Genomic DNA, 22,447 nt, shown 5'->3' with positions numbered 1-22,447 from the left:
CGGAGGATACCTCACGGGATCCATCAGCTGTTTTCTCTTAACTCCGTTAACAAAATGTCTCTTTAAACATGCCCTGCGCATGTCCTGGCTCTCTCCCTTCGCACTGCGCTCTCTGCTCTCTCAGCAGGAGGAGTCATCGTGTGTGCACGTTTTGTCGGTGTCCTCTGGGGCCGTGACTAGCCCTTGCCGGTGGCTATAGGGTGGCAACGACTATCTGGGTAATCGAGGGAGGGGGAATCCAGCAAAACAGCTGGACACGAGGACAGATAAAGAGGACATAAGGACAGCGGGACTGGCTGTCGACTAAAGTCGCTTCGTCCTCGTTGCTTGTCGCTGGAGCAGAACAAAGTAAATCATGGATGGAAATCCGAGTCCTTTGCTGCAGTGGCAAAGTCAGTGGCATCTTCATCGCCTTCGCACAGAGATGCCAGCAACAGCAGCAGCTGATTATTTTATCAGCATTAGTTTGGTTTTGTGTTTAGTTGCCGCAACACAGACACACACACACAGACGACAGGTGGCTGCATCCCCAGAGGCAGAGAGAGAGACAGAGAGGGAGAGAGGAGAAATGTTGCAATAAGAACGTGTGGGTGTAGTGTCAGGTGGGAAAGGAAGGGAACCTCCCGCCGACAGGCACTTTCAATTTTATTTGCGCGCATTATGGCAAAACATCCTGATTATCAGGGGGATGGCGAGAGGAAAAGAGGAGGCAAAATTAGAGGATGGATGGATGGTTTGTGGAGGAGTTTCTCTCTTCAAAATATATTGCTCATACGCACCGTTGCACCCCATGGGAGAACCGATGATGAAATGATGAACATAATTCCAAGGAAAAACAGCTTCCATGCTTCGAAATTTGTGTAATGGAAAAAATACACTCCAATTGATGCTCTCAAAATTATAGGATAGGGGGACGGAGGCAGGACATAAATCTAATTGAATATTTTCTGATTTTAGTGGCGCAATTTTGATAGATTTTGATTTGTATGAATGCTGAGTGCGGATTGAAAGCTGATATTAATTAATGGAATTTAAAAGCGCGCAGCTAGCTCATTGAATTCTCGTAGCTATGTGGGGAGGGGGGAGAGTTGTGTACGAGATGTGTACTTTATAGTTACATTGATGTTAATATCAACTTTTTAATACATTTTTCTTTTGTTATCAGATTGAATTTACCTTAAATTATTATCAAAAATTGAAAATAAATATTTTATCATACATTTTTATTTGTATTTTTTTTTGTATATCAGATTTACATGAGAAGACAGACGGAGAGAATTCTAATTATAATTTAATTACGCCTACTATCTAATTATCAACAAGAATTTTATACACTTAGATTACATACATAAAACCCTACTTTCTCTCACTGTTTTTCTTCCACTTCCACTTTCACTTGTAACTTTCACTTCAACCTGGGGGTCAAAGCACTTTAACCCCCTGTTAATGTTAACCTTTGATCACTAATCTTTATATGCCTAAAATGGATGTGTGTGTGTGTGTGTGTGCGCGCTCTGTGTGGTGTGGCGCCTCCTAATTCGGTTGCACCTCACAAACGAAATATGTCTCGAAGCTGCAGGGGGAGTCGTTCCACTTGAGGCCCTTGCCATCGCGATTCCACAGCTCCAGGCAGTTCTCCTCCTCCCCGTTCTCGTAACGGAAATTGTTCGGCTCCCCGGCATTCCAGTTAGTGAATGTAATCGGACGACCGGTGGCCATCCAGAAGAAGTTGCCCTCGTCGGCCAGATCCGTGCCGGAAATCCAGAAATGTTCGTGGCCCAGGCCTGTGTGGCGTTTAAATGTGAAAAAAGTTGATTAAATGAAAGTCACAAATGTATTTATATGTTGCAAAAAAAATATACGATTAAAAGGGAACGAGAGTGTGTGTTGACTCGTGAAAATGTATCTAAGGGAAAGGGTAAAGGGAAGCTCTTACGATCCTGAATGCGCACTTTACTCTTCGTTTGTGATTTGATATTTGAAATGTTGTTGATTGTGTTGTACTTTTGTCTGTCAGGGAAATGTTTATTGGTATTTACAAGTGTACCGAAAGCATACAATTATATACCTAAATACCGGAAATCCTCCTAATTTGATGCTGTTGTGTCTACAACTGTAGAAATATTGGGTTCAAAATTCATAAGTTTATCTTTAATACGAGTATCTGCCAAACTATCTACTAAAATTCATCCCAGCCGGAACATTCCACAATATTCTTACCTAGAGGGTATCCCCATAGTCTTTGCATTTCCAAAAAAACCCTATTTTAATGTCTCGTGTCTCTCTTTCAGAGAGTAATTGTGGGCGCGCGCTTTGCCCATGGCCCTGCAGCCGTTGCAGCTTACAACATTCAACATTCCGGTATGTAACAATGTGCAACATTCACTTTTAGCAATAACTGTAGCTGTGGCTGTTTTTTTAGGCTGCTCCCTCTAGAGATTTATGCAATGTTGTAGGAGTTCGTTAGCTCCATCATCTACCATCTCACCCACTCGCTTAACCTCTGCTGTTGCATATCTCTGTTCCCTTTTCTGTTGCACGTTTATTGCTGTTGGCTGGTGTTGGGGTTGGTTTTCGGTTACCAACTTCCGTGTATTATGCCACATACGTAGAGCAATAGTGCTCGAAAGTCGAATGCCACTGACCAGTCGACAAAAATTGCTTTTGTTTGCCGGTGCGGTGTCTCATGTCTATTGTCATATTGATCGGCTTTTCTAGTGATTTAAGTTGCATGTTGCACGGTCCCATGTCTCTCTTTCCCCACCATCTGTTGTGTCAATGGTTTGACAGAGTTGTGGATAAAGTTTTCATGGTGTCTGTCTCTTGTGTCTCTTATTTCACTTACCAAAGTCACGTATGTGCTTCTCCAGTCTATCGTTCTCTTCCTGTGATGAAATGCTCGCCAAATGCATGCCATGGTAGCGGCAGTATTGTGTGGCTTTGAACCAGTTTGCCTGCAAACAGAGAAAACCAAAGGAAAATGTTAGAGATGAATGGAAAGCCAAAGCGTTGGGAGATTATATAATTGTGTGACATAGTTTCCCCCCACCACACACACCTATAGCCTGCCAGATATACGTAGATCCATATCCAGCAGTCACCAAAAACAGTCGCTGAAAAGTTTGTGTCAATAAAAGTCAAATGGGGCGTTGAATGGAGTTATATACATATATGTTCACATATATCTATGGAAATTGAATGTATCTCTCGGATGCCAATTAGTGTTTTTGTGATGCTGTTTTTGTGGCGTGGGGATTGGGCCTTCTAAAATGTTATTCTGAATCGAAATTGACAGTCAAATCGGAATCAATTTCAATCTATAACCATATCCTCTGTCCGAACTACATATTCAATTAACTCTAATGGACTTTGGCCCCTCGTGTCATTAGTCAGTGGTATAGAAAAAAAGCGAAGAGAAAGTGCCAGGGAAAGAAGAGACAGAGAGAGAGAGAGTGAAGAAGAGTATCTCCTGTTGATTGCGCGCATCTCCTTTCCCCTTTTATTCCTTTCTGCCTCTTGCGGTTGCTGTTGCTGCGAGGCAGCTCTCTGATGTGCACATAAATCGATTACACAACTATCCATCCTGTCACCCGGCACACCCATTCCTGCCCCACATCCTCACTCATCGCTAGCCACATCCTTTGGCCCATTCCATGCCCCATTCTGACCCACCTGTAACCCCATTACTTGCCCATAATTGTATTAGCCGTAATTGTGCGCGAATAAAGCGAGGTATTCCTCCTCCTGCTGCTACTTTTGCCGCTGCTTCTGTGAACATACAGCGTGCATGCCACATGTGGCACACAACGTGCACAGAAGGTGCTGAAATTCTCTTCTTCTTTGGGGGAGCCTCTCGGAGTGAAAGCGTTTATTGGGTTGTAAAAACGTTCATCTCTCGCTCTGCGCCAAGAAGTCAATTAGTTTTTGTTGTGTGGCAGGTATGAGTGAGGGGGTGAGTGAGAGGAAGAGTACTTTTAGTGGTTTCGGATGTCGGTTTAGGCAGCAGGAGATGACAGAGTCAGGTGAATGGTTTGTCAGAGGAATTGGATCTGATTTTTCGGTTAGAGAAAATCATTCTTACAGATGAACAGATGAAGGAGGGAAGGGAAAGCAACCTGTTCAGGAATTTCATCTAAGAATGAATTATGGGTTAAGATATTTCCACAAAAAAATATCTTAAATCTGTTTTAAATTGCAATAAGACTCCCATGAGGGGTACATTCATGGGAAAATGTCCCTATCGATTTCTCTACGGTTTTCTCTTTCATTTAATTTAATTTTTGCAACAGCACACAAAATTCTATTACCACAAAATGTTGCATGAAATGGAAGGAAGGTTGGAAAGAGGGATCAAATTGGAGTACGGACGACCAATCAACCGAATGAAGTTTTACACGAAACTCAATTAAGTGGCAAACAAAATGTGGGACATGTTGTTAATGTCATTAGCATGGCCAACACTCTACAGCTCCATACCTCCCTCCTATCCTCTGGCTCTCAATTAAATTTTAGATTTGATTTGCGCCTGCGTAAACGCGTGTGCAACGAGAGACCCCCTGCTGCTGCCCCCTGCGTGTTCCACTGTGTCGCCGGTTGTCAGGCCTTAATTTCCCCCCCAAAAAACGAATACAGAAATATAATATAATTTAATTGCTTCATTTGCATATTTACACACGAAATAAAATTCGTATTAAATTGCTCATAATATAATTGCATTGCATAATATTTCACATCGCTACCGAAAAAGCAACACAAACACTGAATGAATTTCGAGTTTTCAAAAATATTTGAAAATGAAATATTAGGCAGAACTCTTAATTAGTGAAGTCCCCATAAATATTCGGAAAACACTTTTGGCAAACCAAATGTGATAATTAATGCAGAAATTTAAAAAAGAATTTAAGAAAACCAAAGCAGAACCATTAAAAATAAGTATATTTCAATGTTAATTTGTGGCTAACGCTTAAATGGCTATGCTCTACAAAATATGGGATAAAATAAAGATTAGAATGAAATCTAGAAATTCGCTATAAATGTAAAGGGATATTTTTAGCGATTCAGATACTGAATATAGTAAGTTACTATATTTATGGGATATTTGGAATTTAGGAATTATTTAAAAAAAAAGAAAATTTCTAGGGAGGGAAATCAACAAGTTTTTTCATGAAACGGAGCACCGTTTATTTTAAGGATGATGGAGTGAAAAGAAAAGATGTTTAAGAGTATTTTCTGTTGTTAGCACACTTCTTCTTAAAGTGTATACCCTTTAGAGTCTAGGGTATACTCGTATTCAAATAAAAACAATTAAAAATTAAAACCAAATTAAAATGCCAATGTTCTGAGCTTACGAGATGCTTAAAATTTTAATCGCTTTGACAATTGCCTGAATTTCGAATTAGAGACAAAGGCAGAAAGGGAGTGGGGAGAGTGAAGGAAAGATACAAATGTGTGAGGAGGTACCGTTAGCAGGCAAATTTCGGATAAATTTATGACTTTCTTTCTGTTTTCTGTTTATATGTATATAAATTTGTATTTGAATGTTTTTTGGGTGGTATTCCCTATCTTTTGGCTAATCAGCGAATGAGAAACAGGTGCAGATTGTGGGGGGAATGAGAATCGTTGTTTAATTAATGACCTTATAATGTATTCTCAATCCCCGCTGTTTATCTGGCGGCATACTCCAAATGGAATTGTGTTTTATTTACACAAAGCTCTTCGTGAATCGAGTTGGGAATCAGGGGCTTTAGGGGGAGCAAATAAACGTTCATAAACCGAAAATATGCAACGAAATTTGATTAAATATTTACTTGTTTGTGTTTTTGATTGAGTTTTTACTGCAATCAAAGCGTTGAAATGTCGCATTTAAACTGCAGAGATTTATTTGTCGGCAACAAACTTAACAATTTAATTCTGTTTGGTGACATAATGTGCGGGGGGGATTGCAAAGAGGAGAGGATTAAATGGGATGATAGAAAGAAAGCTAAGCTGAAATATTCTTCTGCGGAAAGTTTTTAATGGGATTCCAAAGTAAGCAAAGGAATTATTGTAGCAGAGTGTTTCAAACCCTCTCTTTTAAATCTTTCCAAGAAATTCCTATGGGAAAAAACCATAAAAGAACTGCATCTCAAGGATATCACTGAAATATTTCGATAAAATTCGATTAAAATTCATTCCGAGGCTGGTAAACTCAATCAATCTTAGATTAACAGATTCTCTGAGTCATTCGAAGATTATTTCCAATGAATATTGATGCTTCCAAAATTGGAATCTCATGCACTTTGGTTGCTCCATCAATCCTCAAATCCGACCTTTGCTTGTCAGTGGCTTGATCCATTACTGGTGGCCCTCCGTTTCCTCATTTAATTTTTGAATGAAAATACAATGAATACTCCGTTTGCATACGATTTGCTTTACAATGGCCAAAGCTCTTCCAATTCGATGGCTCTTCGGCTTTGCCTTTGGCTTTAAAGTTCAAGGAGAATGTTGTGGTGCTGCTGCTACCCAATGAAATATAATTCAGTCTGTGACGCACATTTGCATACTGCTTAGTACCAAACCACACCTATCCATTCGATCGAGTGATGCCAATGACTCGAGCGTTTTCTTGGCTCTTTTGACTAATTTGTTTTTAATATGAATATCATAACGCATATTTATCCATCTAGATAAACATAAGGTTGGAGATCTGTTATTCGATTTACGTGCGTGCTATGATGCGTGGCCAAGCACGCGCCTCTTTTTTTTTCGATATGATATGATACACTACTTTTGATGAAGCGACCCTCAAGGTAGCAGACTGACATTGAGCGCAGTTCTAAGGCTGTTTTGTTAATGTAAGCGTTGTATAATCGATATCTCATGGAAGGCCGAGAACTGTACCGAAACGTAGCTATGATTGAATGAATGAAATGATTGGAGTACTGAAGGAAAGTCTTTAAAAATAATCTGTTGAACAGTAGTTCGAAGGCTGTTTGTATCGAAATTCAATGGAAAAAGGAACAGTAACTACTTGAAGCAGGCCCTAGTTTTATTAACTTTTAAGCTTTCTTGATCACTTCAATAGTTCCTCAAGGAACTCAAGGAATTCGTTGATAACATTGTTCTATCCAAAGAATTAAAGCTTAAGACATTTTAATTTCTGGATTTTTCTCGGTTTCTGTATTTCTATAAAACCCACAAAACCCGTAGCTCAGTGTAAAGTAAAGCTGGTTCTTCTGCTGCTGCTGTAAATATTCCATATGCCATCATCCTCTTGCAATCAGCAGCGGCAAAGGCAACGGCAGACGGCAGCTGCTGCCCCAAGTCCCCACTCGAGAGACGACGACCCATCAAACCGGACTTGTAAACCGTTGTCTCAACCGATGGCTGAACCGTCTGGACAGTTGCACTTTTGGTTGGTTATTTTGTTGGTTACTTTATTGGCCACATTACGAGTATGGGCCAACGTATGGGGCATCGTGCGGAATGCCGCTTACCTTGAAGAAGATGCCCAGGTAATAGCGCTTCTCCCCGAGCTTCAGCAGCGGCATTGTCCATTTGTTCGGCGTGTACTGTGACTCGTCCACGCAGTTCGGGCAGTCTATAAATAAAGATCAAAAACAGGCATAAGGATACAGATTCGAACGAAAAGATGCAACAAAATAAAAGAAAAAAAGAAGAGCCTGGTAAAAAATGTGGGTAGGAGACATGTAGGATGATGTATGCGACGGTTATAAACGTTTTCTGTCGGTAATAATAATTGCATGTTTATGAAATTATGGAATATATGTATTTATAAGAATGTTTCAAGAAATTAAAACCTAATTTAGGATATTCAAATGAAAGAACTTTAGATATTTTTTTTATGTATCACTACGTGCAAAAGGAACTTCGAACTAAATATAACTTAACTTTTGAATGATATTCACTTGAAACAACCTCAGATGAACCTTAGTTCTTTGACTTTTCGTATGATAATCATTAGGATTATCTACATCTACATATAAAACGATATGCATGATAATTAGAAGCCATTTTTTGCCATCGTGGCGACTGGTTCTTTTAGGGAATACGAGTACGAGTATGAATGATGTATAATGATGCATCTGCAGGTCCCGTCTCCTACTGCTGCTGCTGCTTGAGTCATCATTTGATGGGCAGCACATGGACACCACCACAGCTTAATTAACTAACTCTTCGATGGCCCATAAAAAGCATCGTAAATCTTAAATCTTAAATGCCGTTGCCCACCATAAACGGATATTTTATAGAACAAAAAATTGATGATTCGCGGACTAATTGCGGATCAGAGACAAGAGAAAGAAATTGAATTATGAACGACGCCCCGCTGGATAAAAGTCACAAGGAAACAACAGATTCTGGTTTAAGTTTTGAGTTTTAGGAACTGGTTCCCCTCATAAGAATAAGAATAAGAATACGAATACTCGCACTACAATCAAGAACACGTTCGACTCGTCTGAAACGGCTGCAAATGTTTCGATGTGGCCTAATCCCAAATGACGTGATGGAGATTCGGGCTTGAACCAGATAGAACTTTACTCTTTATTCTCTTTATTGTTGGAATGTGAATCAAGGCCGGGGCTTTTGTTTCGATTTGTGGCCCCAAGTATGTGAAGGTCACTTACGGAGGGCGGCACAGCACATTCCTTCTAAATATATGAGAGAAAATGAAAGCCAAATGGTTTCCCTTTTGTTTCGTAATAGAGTTTGTTTTTTTTTCGCTAATGTTTGTTAATTAATCATCCAAAATGTGCGGCCCATTCATTTGAAGGTTGCCTCCGCCAAATGTTTTGCTGAAACTCTGATGATGATGATGTTGAATGTTGTATGTTTGTTGGGGGCGTCTCATTCCGCCAAAAAATATAAAGAAATATATTCAACAATGAACGTACAACGGGTCATCAAGCCAAGTCCGTGTGAAAACATGGCCAAAAAGCAGTTAACATTTTGACTTTTTCGCCTGAAAACAAAAGCAAAGAAGAGGCTGAAACAATGCCAGACTCTGACTCTGAAAGGTCTTGAGACCTGGGCTTTTAATCAATGGCAATGTTTTATTCAGACACCTTTTATAAGGTGTTTTTTTATTAGGTGTTTTGGGGTAATTTATATTAGACGGCGGTGGTAGTAAATCTTTGTTGTCTTGAATTTTGGAAAATTTCTCACCTTAAGAATAGATTTATCGCCGTTATTTAAGTTCTTGGAGTTCCTTAAAGTAAATTAAAAACTACTATAAGTTTCCATCTCCAAAATTAAAAACTTCCCCCCATATTTTGCCCTCTAAATGGTATTCCTGCAATTCTTCTGATCGGCTGATCGTCCGATGTGTCTGCCCCGCCTGTTGCATCATTGAATTAAAACAGTTTTGCTAATTATATACAATCTTGAAGCCACAGAGCGACCATAAATGCAAACCAGTTGGGATGGCTCTCCTGCTGTGTGTGACGCGATGCCGAACGAACAAACATCTTCCATCTTTTCCGACAGACAAACAGACAGACACAGACATGCAGCAAATTAAAGGTGCAAAATTGATTAAGACCTGGTGTGTGGTGGGGGGGGGTAGGACAAACATATAATTTGCAATCCACTAACCGATACGAAAACGGTAAATTGAATATATTCATTAATTGCTTGTTAAACTTTTAAGCAAACATTTGATGCATTTTGCACGAGGATTATGGCTTAGAGTTTCTAAAAGGCCGAAACCGTCGAGTGTTTGTATGATTTATTAGCCGCAAGAGAATCATAAACGAGTTTGCGAAGTACGAAAAGTCAATGTCAATTTGTTGGATACCTCGTTAAGCGGTGGATAAACCCTGATCTGATCGCCTGATTCCAGCAATTAAATTTATATTTATACCACAAGATGTCGACCTTCGTTGAAACACCCGAAAAATCAAGAAAAAAAGAACCCATAAAAGGAGAAATATGTGCATGAAACATCTGCATCATCAACCAGACATTCAACAATATACGAGTATATGTACATATATGTACATATGTATGTATATAAATATCTTTTATATATCCATCTCTTCCTGCCATATATTTTATAGAAGAACATTTTTGTGTGTTTTATGCAAATTTCCGTTTTATGTTTGACGTAAGACAAAACAAAAGAATTTCTGAATATTTAAATTCGGTTCTTTTTTTTGTGTATGCTTATTTTCTGTGTTTATGATTATGTTTTGACTTTTATAAATATTATTAATTAATTTGTGTGTGCTTGAGCGATGCAATTTTTTAACAGAAAAAGAGATTGTGGATTGGACATGGGATTCGGGGATTAAGCGGAAATTAATTCAATGCTTTAAAAATGTAGATTTAATCTGATAGAAAAGCAATAAAAGATGAGTATGAGATATAGAGGGAATACTGGTTAATTCTGATAAAATTTTATGTTTAAAATCAATACAATGATGGGTGTCCTGCTATAGGAAATGTCCCTAGAAACGAGGAGCACAGCCGGTCAGACTTAACACCAATTTGAACTTTAATCCTCAGCAGATGGCTGAAATCCCACTGTAATTATTGTAAGAATTATTCAATACTCTTTGCCTTCACTTTATTTTCAATCAATTTTAATCTTTGACTGACCCTGAACTTCATTTTAAATTTTGAAACCCATTTAGGGCACATTTTCCACTGATTAATGGGGATTTCGCATGTCAACCAAATGGTTTGTTTTATTACAAACATTTCAACAGCCACACAAAAAAGGTGCACAAGCTCTTGATTAATTTGGATTTTTAGAGCATGTTTTATACGGGTAAAATAAATCGAATTTGGGCCAATGAGCTGCAGCAGGCAGAGAGTGACAGATGAATGCATGGACATGGCCTAAACAGTAGCCCCAATCTGGCCATAAACTATGGCTTTAGTCTCCCTAATTAAGAAGCCATCCACTTCACACATTCCCATCCATAGACACAGTCCAGTCAGAGTCAGTCATCCATCTATCCAGCGATCCATCTGTTCATCCAATCCCCCGAATCAAGAAAAGTGAAAGTGAATTTTGAATCTGTTTTTTGTTTATTCCAGTTTTCTTTTTAAGTAGGATTCCCGTCATGGGAAACCGTGAATCGTGAATGAGAGAGTCTTATGCAATGAGAGAGTTTAAGAGAGGCGTGGACACATACCCGTTACAGGACCCTGAACAGCTCCTTTGCTTTGTGGCGTTGCCATTGCCAATGTCCTCGTGTCCAGGCTGCCCAGCAGCTGAACCGAGATTATCACAGACAAAATATAATAATTCTGCATGTTTTCAATCGTTAAATTATACCAAACAAAATATGAATATATTTTTGGTTACACACTTCCGCAAAAAACACACTTTTACCCTGAAAAATGCCGTATAATATTTATGAAAAAAGTTTCGCTTTTGTGTGGTATGTGGATTCAACGCATATTTTGTTTATTGAGATTTTATTGGGGTTATTGATTGTTTTCGTTCGATTTATGAATTATTTTGAATAATATACAGATGCTTATCGGAGCTGTGCGGAATCGGCGTGGAATTGAAATGAAATCGAAAGTTGGTTACAAATAAAATACTCGCGAGTGAATAAAATATTGTGAGATATGTGCGCAGGCGCGCGCCCAAACTGAATGTCGGCTGTCGAAGAACTAAAGATTTTGGTTGGCTTCGGTTCAAACCAAGGCAGAATCCCTCCCCATGAAAGAGAGAGAGGGAGAGATCTCCGAAGAGAAGAGAGAGGCAGACAGAGGCTCTTTGAGAGAGTTGAAAGACTGGTTTGAGAGTGAGAGAGAGCGAGAGAGAGAGAGAGAGATCACAATGCTCGAAGACGAACTTGTTCCGTAACGAAACTCGAAAGATTAACATCAGAGCGAGAGATCCCATGTATGGCACAGCACCGCTCGACCAGCGGACACTTGTGGCTCTGGCCTGGTCTGCTCTGACTGTTTGTCAAACACTTGACGCTAGCCTCAGCCTCGACAGAGCTGTAGGAGATGCTGTATATCAAGATTGAAGCTGAAGCCGAAGCCTCACCAAGGTCCAAGCTATCACCGAAGCGTGGACGTGTGTGACGCCTGAAACAAACACCAAAGTCGTACGCCCCGAAGTTATTCTGGTTTCGATTCTCTGCGGTTTCGAAATGAAACAAAGATCCAAACAAGAAGAATGTTCTCTGATTACATCACATACCCCTAGATGGAGGGATGCATTCCCTGAGCTTGGTCTCCAAATTTGCTCTAAACTTTACTTCTAACTGTCGGCTAACTGATTTTCACATTCTGCAGCGAATCAATGACCTTGATGTCTTGCTGCTGATGAACTAGTTTTTCGTTTCATTTTCATTCGATTGAAGAGGGCTTTGAAGTGCGCTTTATGTATGGCCCACTGTCAACCCATGCGTGTGCGTGATATTTGTTTAGACATCAACAAGATATGGAACCCACAAGAGACACTACGGTGGGTCGAAATTAAGATGTTTGATAGAGCAGGAGGGGAATGTACGACAGGGTATTGGGTATTTGAATGGTTTAAATTTCTCATAGATATGTATTTCTGAAGAGTAATTATACAGGTGCTACGTGATCTCTCTGTATATTGTGCATCTACTCGATTTCCTGATTCTAGTTATTTAAATCTCCGATTCGTTATTTATCAATTAATAGTTGATAGATTGCTAGAGAATGAAAAACAAGGGACAAACTACAGATAGAGGCCTTGAAATGTGTCTGAAATGCTGGAATTCCTTGTTGTATTCCTCTCAATTCCCATCAATCATCCAAAGGATCTCCATTGAAGATGTCACTCCATTAAGAACTGCAAACATTTTCCGATTAAAGTTTTCAAAAGTTTTTTTTTTCTGAATTCCGATAATCCGATTGGGTTTATAAAAACATATATCTATGTATCGTGCGAGTGTACGGGACTGGGTGTACGATTGTGCCACCAATTAAGACTCGGTCATAAAAATTGATTTTGCAGCAAAGACTATTGACAACTTTTTTGTGGGGCCAAAAAGTCAACAGCAGATTGTCGGGGATGGGGGAGAAGAGCGATGCGATGCGGGGTGAAGAGAGTAGGAATGGAATTGGAATCCCATCTGCAATGGCCGCAATTTGTGAGGAAATACGAAAACCAAAATCGCACCAAAACGAACCGAACGGAGTGGAGTGCTGGGGCGAGGAGAGGAGGCAGAAGTGGCAGCCACTTGTTGCACTTGTTGGTGTTGCCGCTGCCACTGTTGAAGCACGAGTATTTTTTTTCTTGTATCTTTTGCATAAAAATCAACTTCTGCGGCTACCTTTTTTTTGTTGCCGCTCTTGTCGCTCTTTTTTTACGTGCTTTTTTTTTGGTTGAATTTTTCGTTCATTTTGTGGTATCTTGTAAGTGCGGCATCGCCTTCAAGATTCGCTACAGATTTCGTGGCCGTTCTTCTCCCACTCCGCACGGGGGGAGCCCGAACTAATTAATTAATTGGGAAAACAAGAAACAAGATTTCGTAAACTTAATGCGTGTTTTATTTCGATTTGCCTTAAGATTTAATTTCCATTCAGACAAAAAAACGAAACCAGATTAGAGACCAGTAAAAAATATATAAGGCAAATACTATAAGTAGGTATATAAGACGGCAGAGTTCATTGCTTTCTGAAGGCTTATGGAGTGATCAAAATAAAAAACTTCTTTAGCATAAAATATCTTTATCTACATATTTAAGCAAGTATCTATCAATAGTATCTTCTGCTGGGGGAATCACTCGCGGCATAGAACAATCGGAATTGACTGAATATCAACAATTAAAACCGAATTAATTTGACGGATATTACAGGAAATTATAAAACCATTAAAAGGTTGTTGAATGTTGAATGATATTTATAGCTACCATTTTTATTAATAACTCTATAGTTATTTCTTGACTCTTTTTTCCTCTTACTGGTAAGCCTTCTTTCCTCGCTTCTTGGAACCCAGTGATTCCCTTAAAAAAACCTTCAAACTAATGTGAATCAATCCCCACACAAACATCAACCTGCAAACCTCAAATCTACGCAAGTGTTGGTCTTTGATGGATATTCAAACTAAAAGTTTGTTTCAATGCAAAATAGATACAAGTTTAGCTTTATGCTAATTTGGTGTGATTTCTGTGGCAGTTGCCAAGCTGTTTGTTGCTTTGTTTGGTTTAATAATTTGGATGTTTGTTAGATTTAGGAGAACATCTACGGGCAGCCTCATAAAAAACGATACAGCAAAATGAATTTAAGGAAGGAAAATGCCAGAAGAAACGCGTGAAATGTTAGATGATTTTTTCTCCCAAAAGAAACCATAAAACGAAAAGAATATGAAAGAAGAATATTTGAAGGCAATTCTTCGCGAATTTCCTGATTCGTTGTTGTCAAAAGAAACCATAAATTATATTTAATTTATTTTTAATACCATCCATTCGATACCCAATTCTTATCTCAATCGTCTGTCGCATTCGATTTAGGGGAATTGCTAAGAGAATCATTTCAAAATCCCCAACAAGTTCTGGCGATGCTTCCAATCGTGGGTGCAATGCCTCCTCTAAACTGAAGCTCAAACTGACATTCAATTCCATTTTTATGGCTCAACCTCTTTTGTTTCACAGTCGTCGTTCGGGTTTGTGTGCTGTGTGTATTTTGTGGCGTGTGGTCTATAAATTTCAATGGATTGACGTTTAAGTAAAATAAAAATCTCGTCATCGAACTACTTCTAAAAATCGATTTCAACATCGATTCGTTGCGATGCCACCAGATTCGCCTGCAGGTCGTAAATTTCGAACAGTTCCGCAGATTTTCTGCTCAGGGCCACAAACGAAGGAGAAGGGTGTGGAGGCAACCCTGGGGCCAAGTGAAATAAAACTTAATATATTTGCCAATTTTTTCGCCTTAAAATTGTGCAAATAGCCGCTGAAAAAAAACGATGCTTGCGGCTTATGTAAACTACGGATCGAGGGCTCGAGGGCATTCATCATACGCACTGGTGGCCCCGCAAATCGGCAAACGGAGGCGCCAAAGCATTCAATGCTAATAAAACTTAAAGAAATGTCAATAATGAAATGGGAAAAGTAATGCTTGAAATGGAATGGTAATTGAAAAGAAAAACAAACAAAAATTGAAGAATAATTAGATGTGGAACAGAGAAGAATGAATGTAGAGGCAAACAGCAATGGAACACTAATTGGATGGAGCATATGAGTAGGGAATGAATTGAAAGCCAAACAAAAATGGAGAAATATAATATCAATATAATTTTAAAATGAATTGGCTTAATGTTCAATTATTCGTAAAGCGTTCAAAAGATGGCAAGGAAACGTCGAGGATAATTAAATGGAATGCACAGCAGGACGCAGAAAATGCCCTGCAATGATAATTGCAATTTGTATAAGGTACGGAATGAATGAAATGGAATGACAACTGCAGTTTAGGTAATGGAATGATGGCAACAGCTTCAGGCAGAGAAAAGGAATGCCCTAAAAATCCACTGTAAATTTAAATAGTTTTATGGTTTTTGGCTTTAATTTGTGTAAAGATAATGATGTTTAAAGGCGAAAGGGAACTACCACTAAGTGGAACTAATTTACTTAGCGACTACTTGTACGAGATTGATGGATGGATCAGCATGGCTAAATGCATAGCTATAGAAATGAAGCGATCGAAGGCTGATCACTCTATCTGTTGTATGATTGATTGTAGGGGGAACTGGACTCACCCGCATCGATCTCATTCTCGCTGGGATCCCGATGGAATATGTTGCCATAGTACTGATCATGCTGCTCCGATTCCACGCTCTGCAACGACTCCTGGACATCGTCATCGAAGTCCTCCTGATTGGCGGCAGCCTGCGGCTGTTGGTCCTCCTCCTGCTGTTGCTCCTCCTCGAAGCCTCGATTCTTTTGGGAGTTGCTTGTCTGCCGCTTGGCCGCCGCTGCTGCCAGACGATTCCGCTGTGCCCCACCGCCGCTCCGCTTGAGACCACCATCGTTGGCCGCAAAGCCACGGGGACGAGGCCTGGCCGATGGCTTTGGCTTCGGGAGGATGTCCGCAATGGTGGGAATCTTTTGGTTGGCACTGCGATTCGGAAACAGTCGCCGCTCCAAATAGTTGGCGAATATCTGTTGGGTTATCTGATTCTGCCGCTGGAGTTCGCTTTGATCCAACTGGAAGCCGGGCGTCGCATTGGCATTTGCTGCCGCCTGATTTGTGCCTGAAATATGTGGCACGATTAATCACAAATCAATCACGAATCATTGTGGGTCAAAAGAGTTGTGTAACCCACTGATATTTTTGGGATGGTAATTACATAAAGTGCGGGACAACATACATACATACGTCCCATACACACATGAGGTGTGGAAAATAAAGTAATTAAAACAAAAAACCAATAAACTCTGGCCAGAAAATCAACGAAGTTTTGGTTACTCTTTTAATGGAGATTTAATGGAACCAAAAACCTGTTTATGATCTGTTTCTGTGTGTGAATGGATGTTAGGGCATCAACTCTGAGTGTCTTTTGATGCATTTTTGATTACATCGTTTCTGTTTCTCAAGTGACACACATCCATCAAAAGCAGCCAGCGATGAGGTCTGTCTCTGGGCATCAGAGGAATACCCCTTATGCCCTTTTAGAGTGTGGTGTGCAGACGAAATATGGTAATACCGAAGTGAGAGATCACTGAGAGATGGTGCGAGTGGAAGCTGAAGAAATTTGAGAGTCATTTCGATTCCAAGAAAGGGGAATATGTAAAGAGAACGAGTATTTCTTTTTGGATGTACCCTCTGTTTGGGGATCCATTTGCAACGTTCCAAAAATAAACATAAATAAAACTGTGTCAAGGCCACGCCAGTGAAGAGGCGCTTTTACAGCCCCTCAGTTAAGCGGATTGCGGATCCGTTTATTTCCCGGTTTATGTCGCCCTTTGGGAATTGCCTAATAATTGATGTACATAAGCTGCCGATTGTAAATGCTAAACACCTAATGAGGCATTAGGTGCACGCCCCGCCCTTAGCCCATAATTTGAGTGGCATTTTAGACACAACTTTATGCGTTATTTCAGGGGGCATACACGTATATCTTCCCTCATTCAACCGATGAGAGGAGAAATACCCCGAAACATAAAGTAAAATTTATTATGCAATTAAATGTAATTGTTTTTAATATTTTTTTAATAATTTTTTTGTACTCTTTTTGAGTCTCTTTTGGATGATGGTTTATCATCAGTTAAGAGCGCGCAAATTAAAAAAAAAAAAGAGTTGAAAATTCCGCCCTGACATTTGTGTCGGTGATTGAGTGCCGCTTATGTGGGTAGGGTGGGGGGTTGCCTGGTGTCTGGTGCCAGTGCCAGTGCCAGTGCCCCAGATGTCAGGTGAAACATTATGTGGCAGATTGACTGTGGAAACAAGGCCTCCGTGCTATGGCACTCGGGGGCTTATCCGATGGCATTCGCTTAATGAATCGCCAAAAGAAACACTTCATACGCTCAGTCTCGTACTCGTACGAGAAATCATCAATGAGATCTTTTAATGGGATGAGATCTTTATGGCAGATCTGAGCAGTTGTGCGATGGAAAGTGGTTATGGCTTATGGCTGTTGGTAGTAATTGGAGAGCTATTGAAAATGCTTGTTAATGGAAAGTAAAATGGGGATATATCAAAAAAATGTAAGAGGAAATTAAGTGGTATCGGTTTTGGGAGGTTATGATTCATTTTCCAAAGGAAAGAAGCGGAATTGGAGATGGACATTTTTAACAATGTCTTAAGAAAGACAAGATGAAAGAGTAAAAGAGAAAATAGGTAAATAGTGTATTTATCTATCGCTTCTAAATGGGACCTTCTAATTTGGGGAAACTTAATCAGTCGCCTCAATGAATCTAAAGTGATTCAATCTCTCATTAGCAACTGCAAATCTATTTATTCCAAAATTTGTAAGTGATTTTCAATTGGAATACAGAGCGGATGTTGAAATTTTCATTAAAAATCCATGGAATGCCACAGTCCAAGTGAAAAAGCCAAGTCATTGAACAAGAGTCTACCTTTTTGTGGCAGTAATTACCAAAATGAAACCGAAATTAGTGTGTGAGAGGGGGGATTCGGTATCTTTGAAAAACGTAAGAGGAGGAGAAACAAGGGAGAACAAAGGCAAGTTTTAGCTACGCACTCGACAAGTATTCGGAATAATTATTCTATTATCGAGTGATTGTTCTGAAACGAAAGCCTTGACTGGTTATTGGAGCCCCATTATGAGCTCTAATTTACGTGCCATTGTTGGGAGCTGACCAATCGAAAATTGTACTCCAAAATATGACACAAACAGTCACAAATGGCCAGTCGTGATGGCCTAAATGCCTGACTTTGTTGGATGTTAAATGCAGTTTGTCTGTCGATAGTTTGCTGGGGCACGCAACAGAAGGAAGGGGTGCACGACGACGATTCGGTGACCCAGTTATCTGTCAGTTTCCACTCCGATACGTATATCTGTGTATCTGTATCTCTATCTCCTCTGTATATCGGTGTGCAACAACTGTAGCAGATACTTGGCTAATTGTCGTTTGCACAGGCCACCGCATAAATCATGACAACTCGCCGAGGATGTTGAACGTGGGGACTGCCGCCGGCGAATGCCTTGAGAAAAACTACTGCGAAACTGAACCTATCCGTAAGCCGTAAATCATTTTGACTAGCATCTGCGGCTAAGAACCTCTCTCTGTTAATGTATCTGCAACAGAAGTTACAGTGCAACTTGAGGGCCGTACAATTGCCGCTTCGGTGGAAAGAGGTCAAATTAGCAGCGCCATTGCATTCATTCATGAGGGGAGTTTGCTGTGGTGGCACTGTGGCACTGCTGCACAGTTGCACTACGAAAACAAAAGCATATTTCGCCATAGCTGCTCCGCTAAATGTTTGCTCGGACTACGGACGGACCACAGCATACCATACTAAAAGATACATTTTTTTTTGTCTTGCGTAATCTTCTTGTATCTGTTTTTCCCCCGCCCCGCTCCGTGTATGTAATTACACGAACTGCCAGGCGCATGAGGCGTATACGTTACGCAGCCACCAAAAGCCAAGTCTTTGATTGACGCACCAACACTCAACGGCTGTTTGTCTCTTGAGAATCGGTTTCTGAATTCAACTTCGACTCCGACATATTGTCTGCTTAGATCATAATTAAGTTAAGTCTCGGTGGTTCGTTTCAATGTCAAGCCAAAACTAGAAAAAGATTTGTTAAATTAACTTTGAAAATGTTGTGTGTATTTTTACAGGCGTGTGTGGTGCTCTGTCGAAAAGAGTTCTTTGGATTCTTGAGAGGAGTTTGTTTTCGATTGCAAATATATGATTTTGAAGCCTATTTGTCATCGCTATCTAAAAGGTAAGTCAATAAAACTTTTTTTGTTGTATATAATTATAAATAGATTTATAGAATTTTTAGATTTCTTTTCCTGAGTGGTTTCTATGGTTTCTACTCTAAAAATCTTATCATATTTTAATATTTCTTATCTATTATCAGATATATCTATTATTTATGATCCCAGAATCATATCTGTAAGTGAATTCCTACAATTTACTTATTATGTATTTTATATTGATAGAGTACTACTGTCAGTCGTCTCTTCCAACAAAAACCATCATCACAAACCTTATCTTGACAAATTACCAATCTTAAGTTCTTAGGTTGTAGGCTCAAAGAGCCTCAAGCCCCAAAATATTTGATTTTTTTTTGGAGATTTGTTCACATTTAAATAGAAAAATTAACATATTATTTGTTGGTTAAAACTTTCAGCTTATTTCGATTGGAATTTCCAATGCAAATCAAATCGAATATCAAAGTATATTATTGGCATAATACCCAGCAATTAGCGATGATGTCTTCTACGACTTGAGAGGTGGATGAACTCTTCTCCAACAAAGTGGTAGACCCATCAATCTTCGGACATGTTTTTTTGGGAGAGGAAAGAAGCATAGGCCACGTGTCTCATCTGGCGTCGGCGGCTCCTTGGCTTTTGTTCTCAATTTCTATCTATCTGCTCGCTTAAATGTCACAAGGTGAAAGACCAGCAAATTTTGTGTGTGTGGACAGCACTCCCCATAATTCTTTCGTTTTTAATTTCGCGTTTTGCATAAAATTTCATTTTATGTGTTTCTGCTTGGCGTCGTCGTCGTAGCTGTTTCTATATTTTGTTGTTGTTTGTTTTCTTCTACTCTTCTGAAATAATTCATTTAATATTCTGAGGTCATCAGCATTCCGGCATTCGAAATGCAGTCAGAAAATCAAAATCGAACTCGAAATCGGTATCACAGTTTCGGTGAAAAATAAACTTCAAACTGGATCGTTGAATATTTATGCATCGAGAAGATGGGCATTGAACGCACCTGCCTCTTACTCTTACCTCTACAATAAGTATGTGTATTATAAAAACATAGGTACATCTACCTATATTCTATATACATATAGCAAATAACAGTGGGGGAGAAGCCATGCTGTGAGAGTCTTTTTGATCTGACGATTAGCTTCGATTCGGTTTGATTCGGTTCGATTGTGTCCAAAGTAGAACTCTCATTTTAACGAAATATCAAAAGTTGCACGGGGTGGAAATAAAGGCATATGTATAACGGTAACTAGCTTTATGGCAGAGAGAAATGTGAAATGTTTGTTGCTATCCATGTATGGAAATCACAAGAGGAGACCTGTTCTGTTGCTGCACTAGGGCAAATTTGAGCATTTGAATGTGCTAGAAGCGAATTGATAGACTCGCTTTCTTTATTTTGTTTTAAAAACTTCTGGATTATTCTGGATGATTGTTCTATGGGAAATATTTAGTTTAATTCTTATTCAAATATATTTTAAATGTCTCATAATCTATATAGGGCGATATCCTTTTAGAATCTTGATTATGAATTCCCATTTTTAATACGAAAATTGAATTCCTTTTATTCCTTAAAGATTCTGCCATAATATTCGCATGAATTTCCAATTTCCAAATAAATCAATCGAAAACCCTAGACAATCCCCAATTAAAATCACAAACACCTACATGGAATTACCATGGAAATAAGCCCTTAAAATTGATCCACAAAAGGCAATCTGTTTAAGTGCAATTGTTAATATTTGCCAATCAATTGACACACAGACAAACAGACAGACAGACAGACCCCCACCAAACCCTCAATGACTGACCCTGACACGGATTTAGAGACAATCGAGAAGACACTTGTGCCTTGTGCCCCACCCCCCCCTGGCCACACTCGAGAAGTACTACTTACCTCGCTTGTCACGGAGGCCATTGGAGACGACCTCCTCAGGGGTAGCCCCTGGGGCTGGAGTCTCCTCTCTTCTGGCGTTGACTGGAATATTTCCTCTACTGCTGCTGTTGCTGTTGCCATTGTGGCTGTGTTGATGATGATGGAAATTGTGCGGCACATTGCCCGTTGCGGGTGGAGGATGAATGGAAGCGGCTGCTACCGATGCTATGGCGGGATATGGTGCTTTGTTACCGGAATCGACACAGACCAGCGGCATGAGCACTATCAAGAGCGTGAAGCGTATCATTATCACCGCTTTTTGCTTTTTGCGGTCTAGACACCAGGTATAATGTTGCAAGTGCACTTTACTTTAACTTTGAAGCACAATCCACAGACAATTTGAACGCGTTGCTGCAGGAGAAAGCCTCAAGGTAGAGCCACGACCCCGGACTGTAACTGAAAGCAAACTGTGGATGGGTCCACGATCACCGCAATGGGAGAGTGTCGCTGTGGATGTCCAGATCTAGTTGCCTATTTGGTATGCAGCTTCGCTTTCTAAATTATCAATGATAATATGGTATCGATAGCTGGTTAGATCTCTGGGTCGCTGGCCTTTTTGTCTTTGTCCCCTCAAAAAAAAAAACTTTTGTTTTCTCCTCCCAAAAGCTGTCATCGGGGGGAGGGAGAGGCGGGTGTAGAGGCGCCTCTGGCTGGTGTGGCCGTTGAATGCTGGAACGCGGAACGTGGATTAAGTAATCGCTTTACTTTCTTTCCGCTTTTCGAATCAAGAAAGAGAAAAATGAATGATCGGGAGAGCAAACGATCGACCGCTCCGCTCGTGCTCTTTTTGTTATTTGTTACTCTCACTTTTTCGGCTTAGACTTGACCGATCTGAAAAGTGGTCCGCACTCGATGCTGGACCCTCGAACCGTGCACACACTTCGGCTTTACTTCGGTTGTCTTTCTGTCCAGCTTTCAGCTTTCCTTGCGATCGAAGCGAGACTTACAGACTAAAGCGTTTGAACGCAACTAAAACACGTTCCGTCGCTCGATTCCTCTCCGAGCTAGCTGCTGCAGATCGTTGCCGGAGCGTTGGAGCCAGCTGCTGTCTCGATCGGCGGTCAGCAGAGACCACAAATCGAGTCGAGTCGAGTCGAATCTCTCTCTCTTCCTCTCTGCCTCTCGCGATCTCTTCAGCTTTCTTGTCTGTCTGTCGTGTGCC

At 40.1% G+C, this 22,447-nt stretch overlaps 1 protein-coding gene across 3 annotated transcripts; it reads right to left on the bottom strand.

The window, feature by feature from the left end:
* Positions 1-1,227: 1,227 nt before the first annotated feature.
* LOC111076930 (C-type lectin 37Db) lies at positions 1,228-22,241 on the bottom strand. Of its 3 annotated transcripts, none has more exons than XM_022370999.2 (5): positions 21,247-22,241; positions 15,698-16,192; positions 7,476-7,579; positions 2,846-2,954; positions 1,228-1,784 (listed from the first exon to the last, which is right to left on the bottom strand). In XM_022370999.2, exons 1-5 carry the CDS (start codon positions 21,530-21,532, stop codon positions 1,534-1,536), a joined length of 1,245 nt encoding a protein of 414 aa, XP_022226691.2. In that variant the 5' UTR covers positions 21,533-22,241; the 3' UTR covers positions 1,228-1,533. The 3 variants fall into 3 exon arrangements, with proteins under 3 accessions (XP_022226691.2, XP_022226693.2, XP_022226692.2); XM_022371001.2 differs by lacking the exons at positions 15,698-16,192; positions 21,247-22,241 and adding exons at positions 11,139-11,339; positions 11,481-11,610 and having other exon boundaries at positions 1,233-1,784; XM_022371000.2 differs by lacking the exons at positions 15,698-16,192; positions 21,247-22,241 and adding an exon at positions 11,139-11,610 and having other exon boundaries at positions 1,233-1,784.
* Between the last annotated feature and the right edge of the window lie 206 nt (positions 22,242-22,447).

This window comes from Drosophila obscura, unplaced genomic scaffold, assembly GCF_018151105.1.
Source record: "Drosophila obscura isolate BZ-5 IFL unplaced genomic scaffold, ASM1815110v1 contig_30, whole genome shotgun sequence".
Taxonomy (NCBI): Eukaryota; Metazoa; Arthropoda; class Insecta; order Diptera; family Drosophilidae; genus Drosophila; species Drosophila obscura.
The sequence above is the reverse complement of the archived record's forward strand: the minus strand, read 5'-3'. Positions and strand labels throughout refer to the sequence as shown.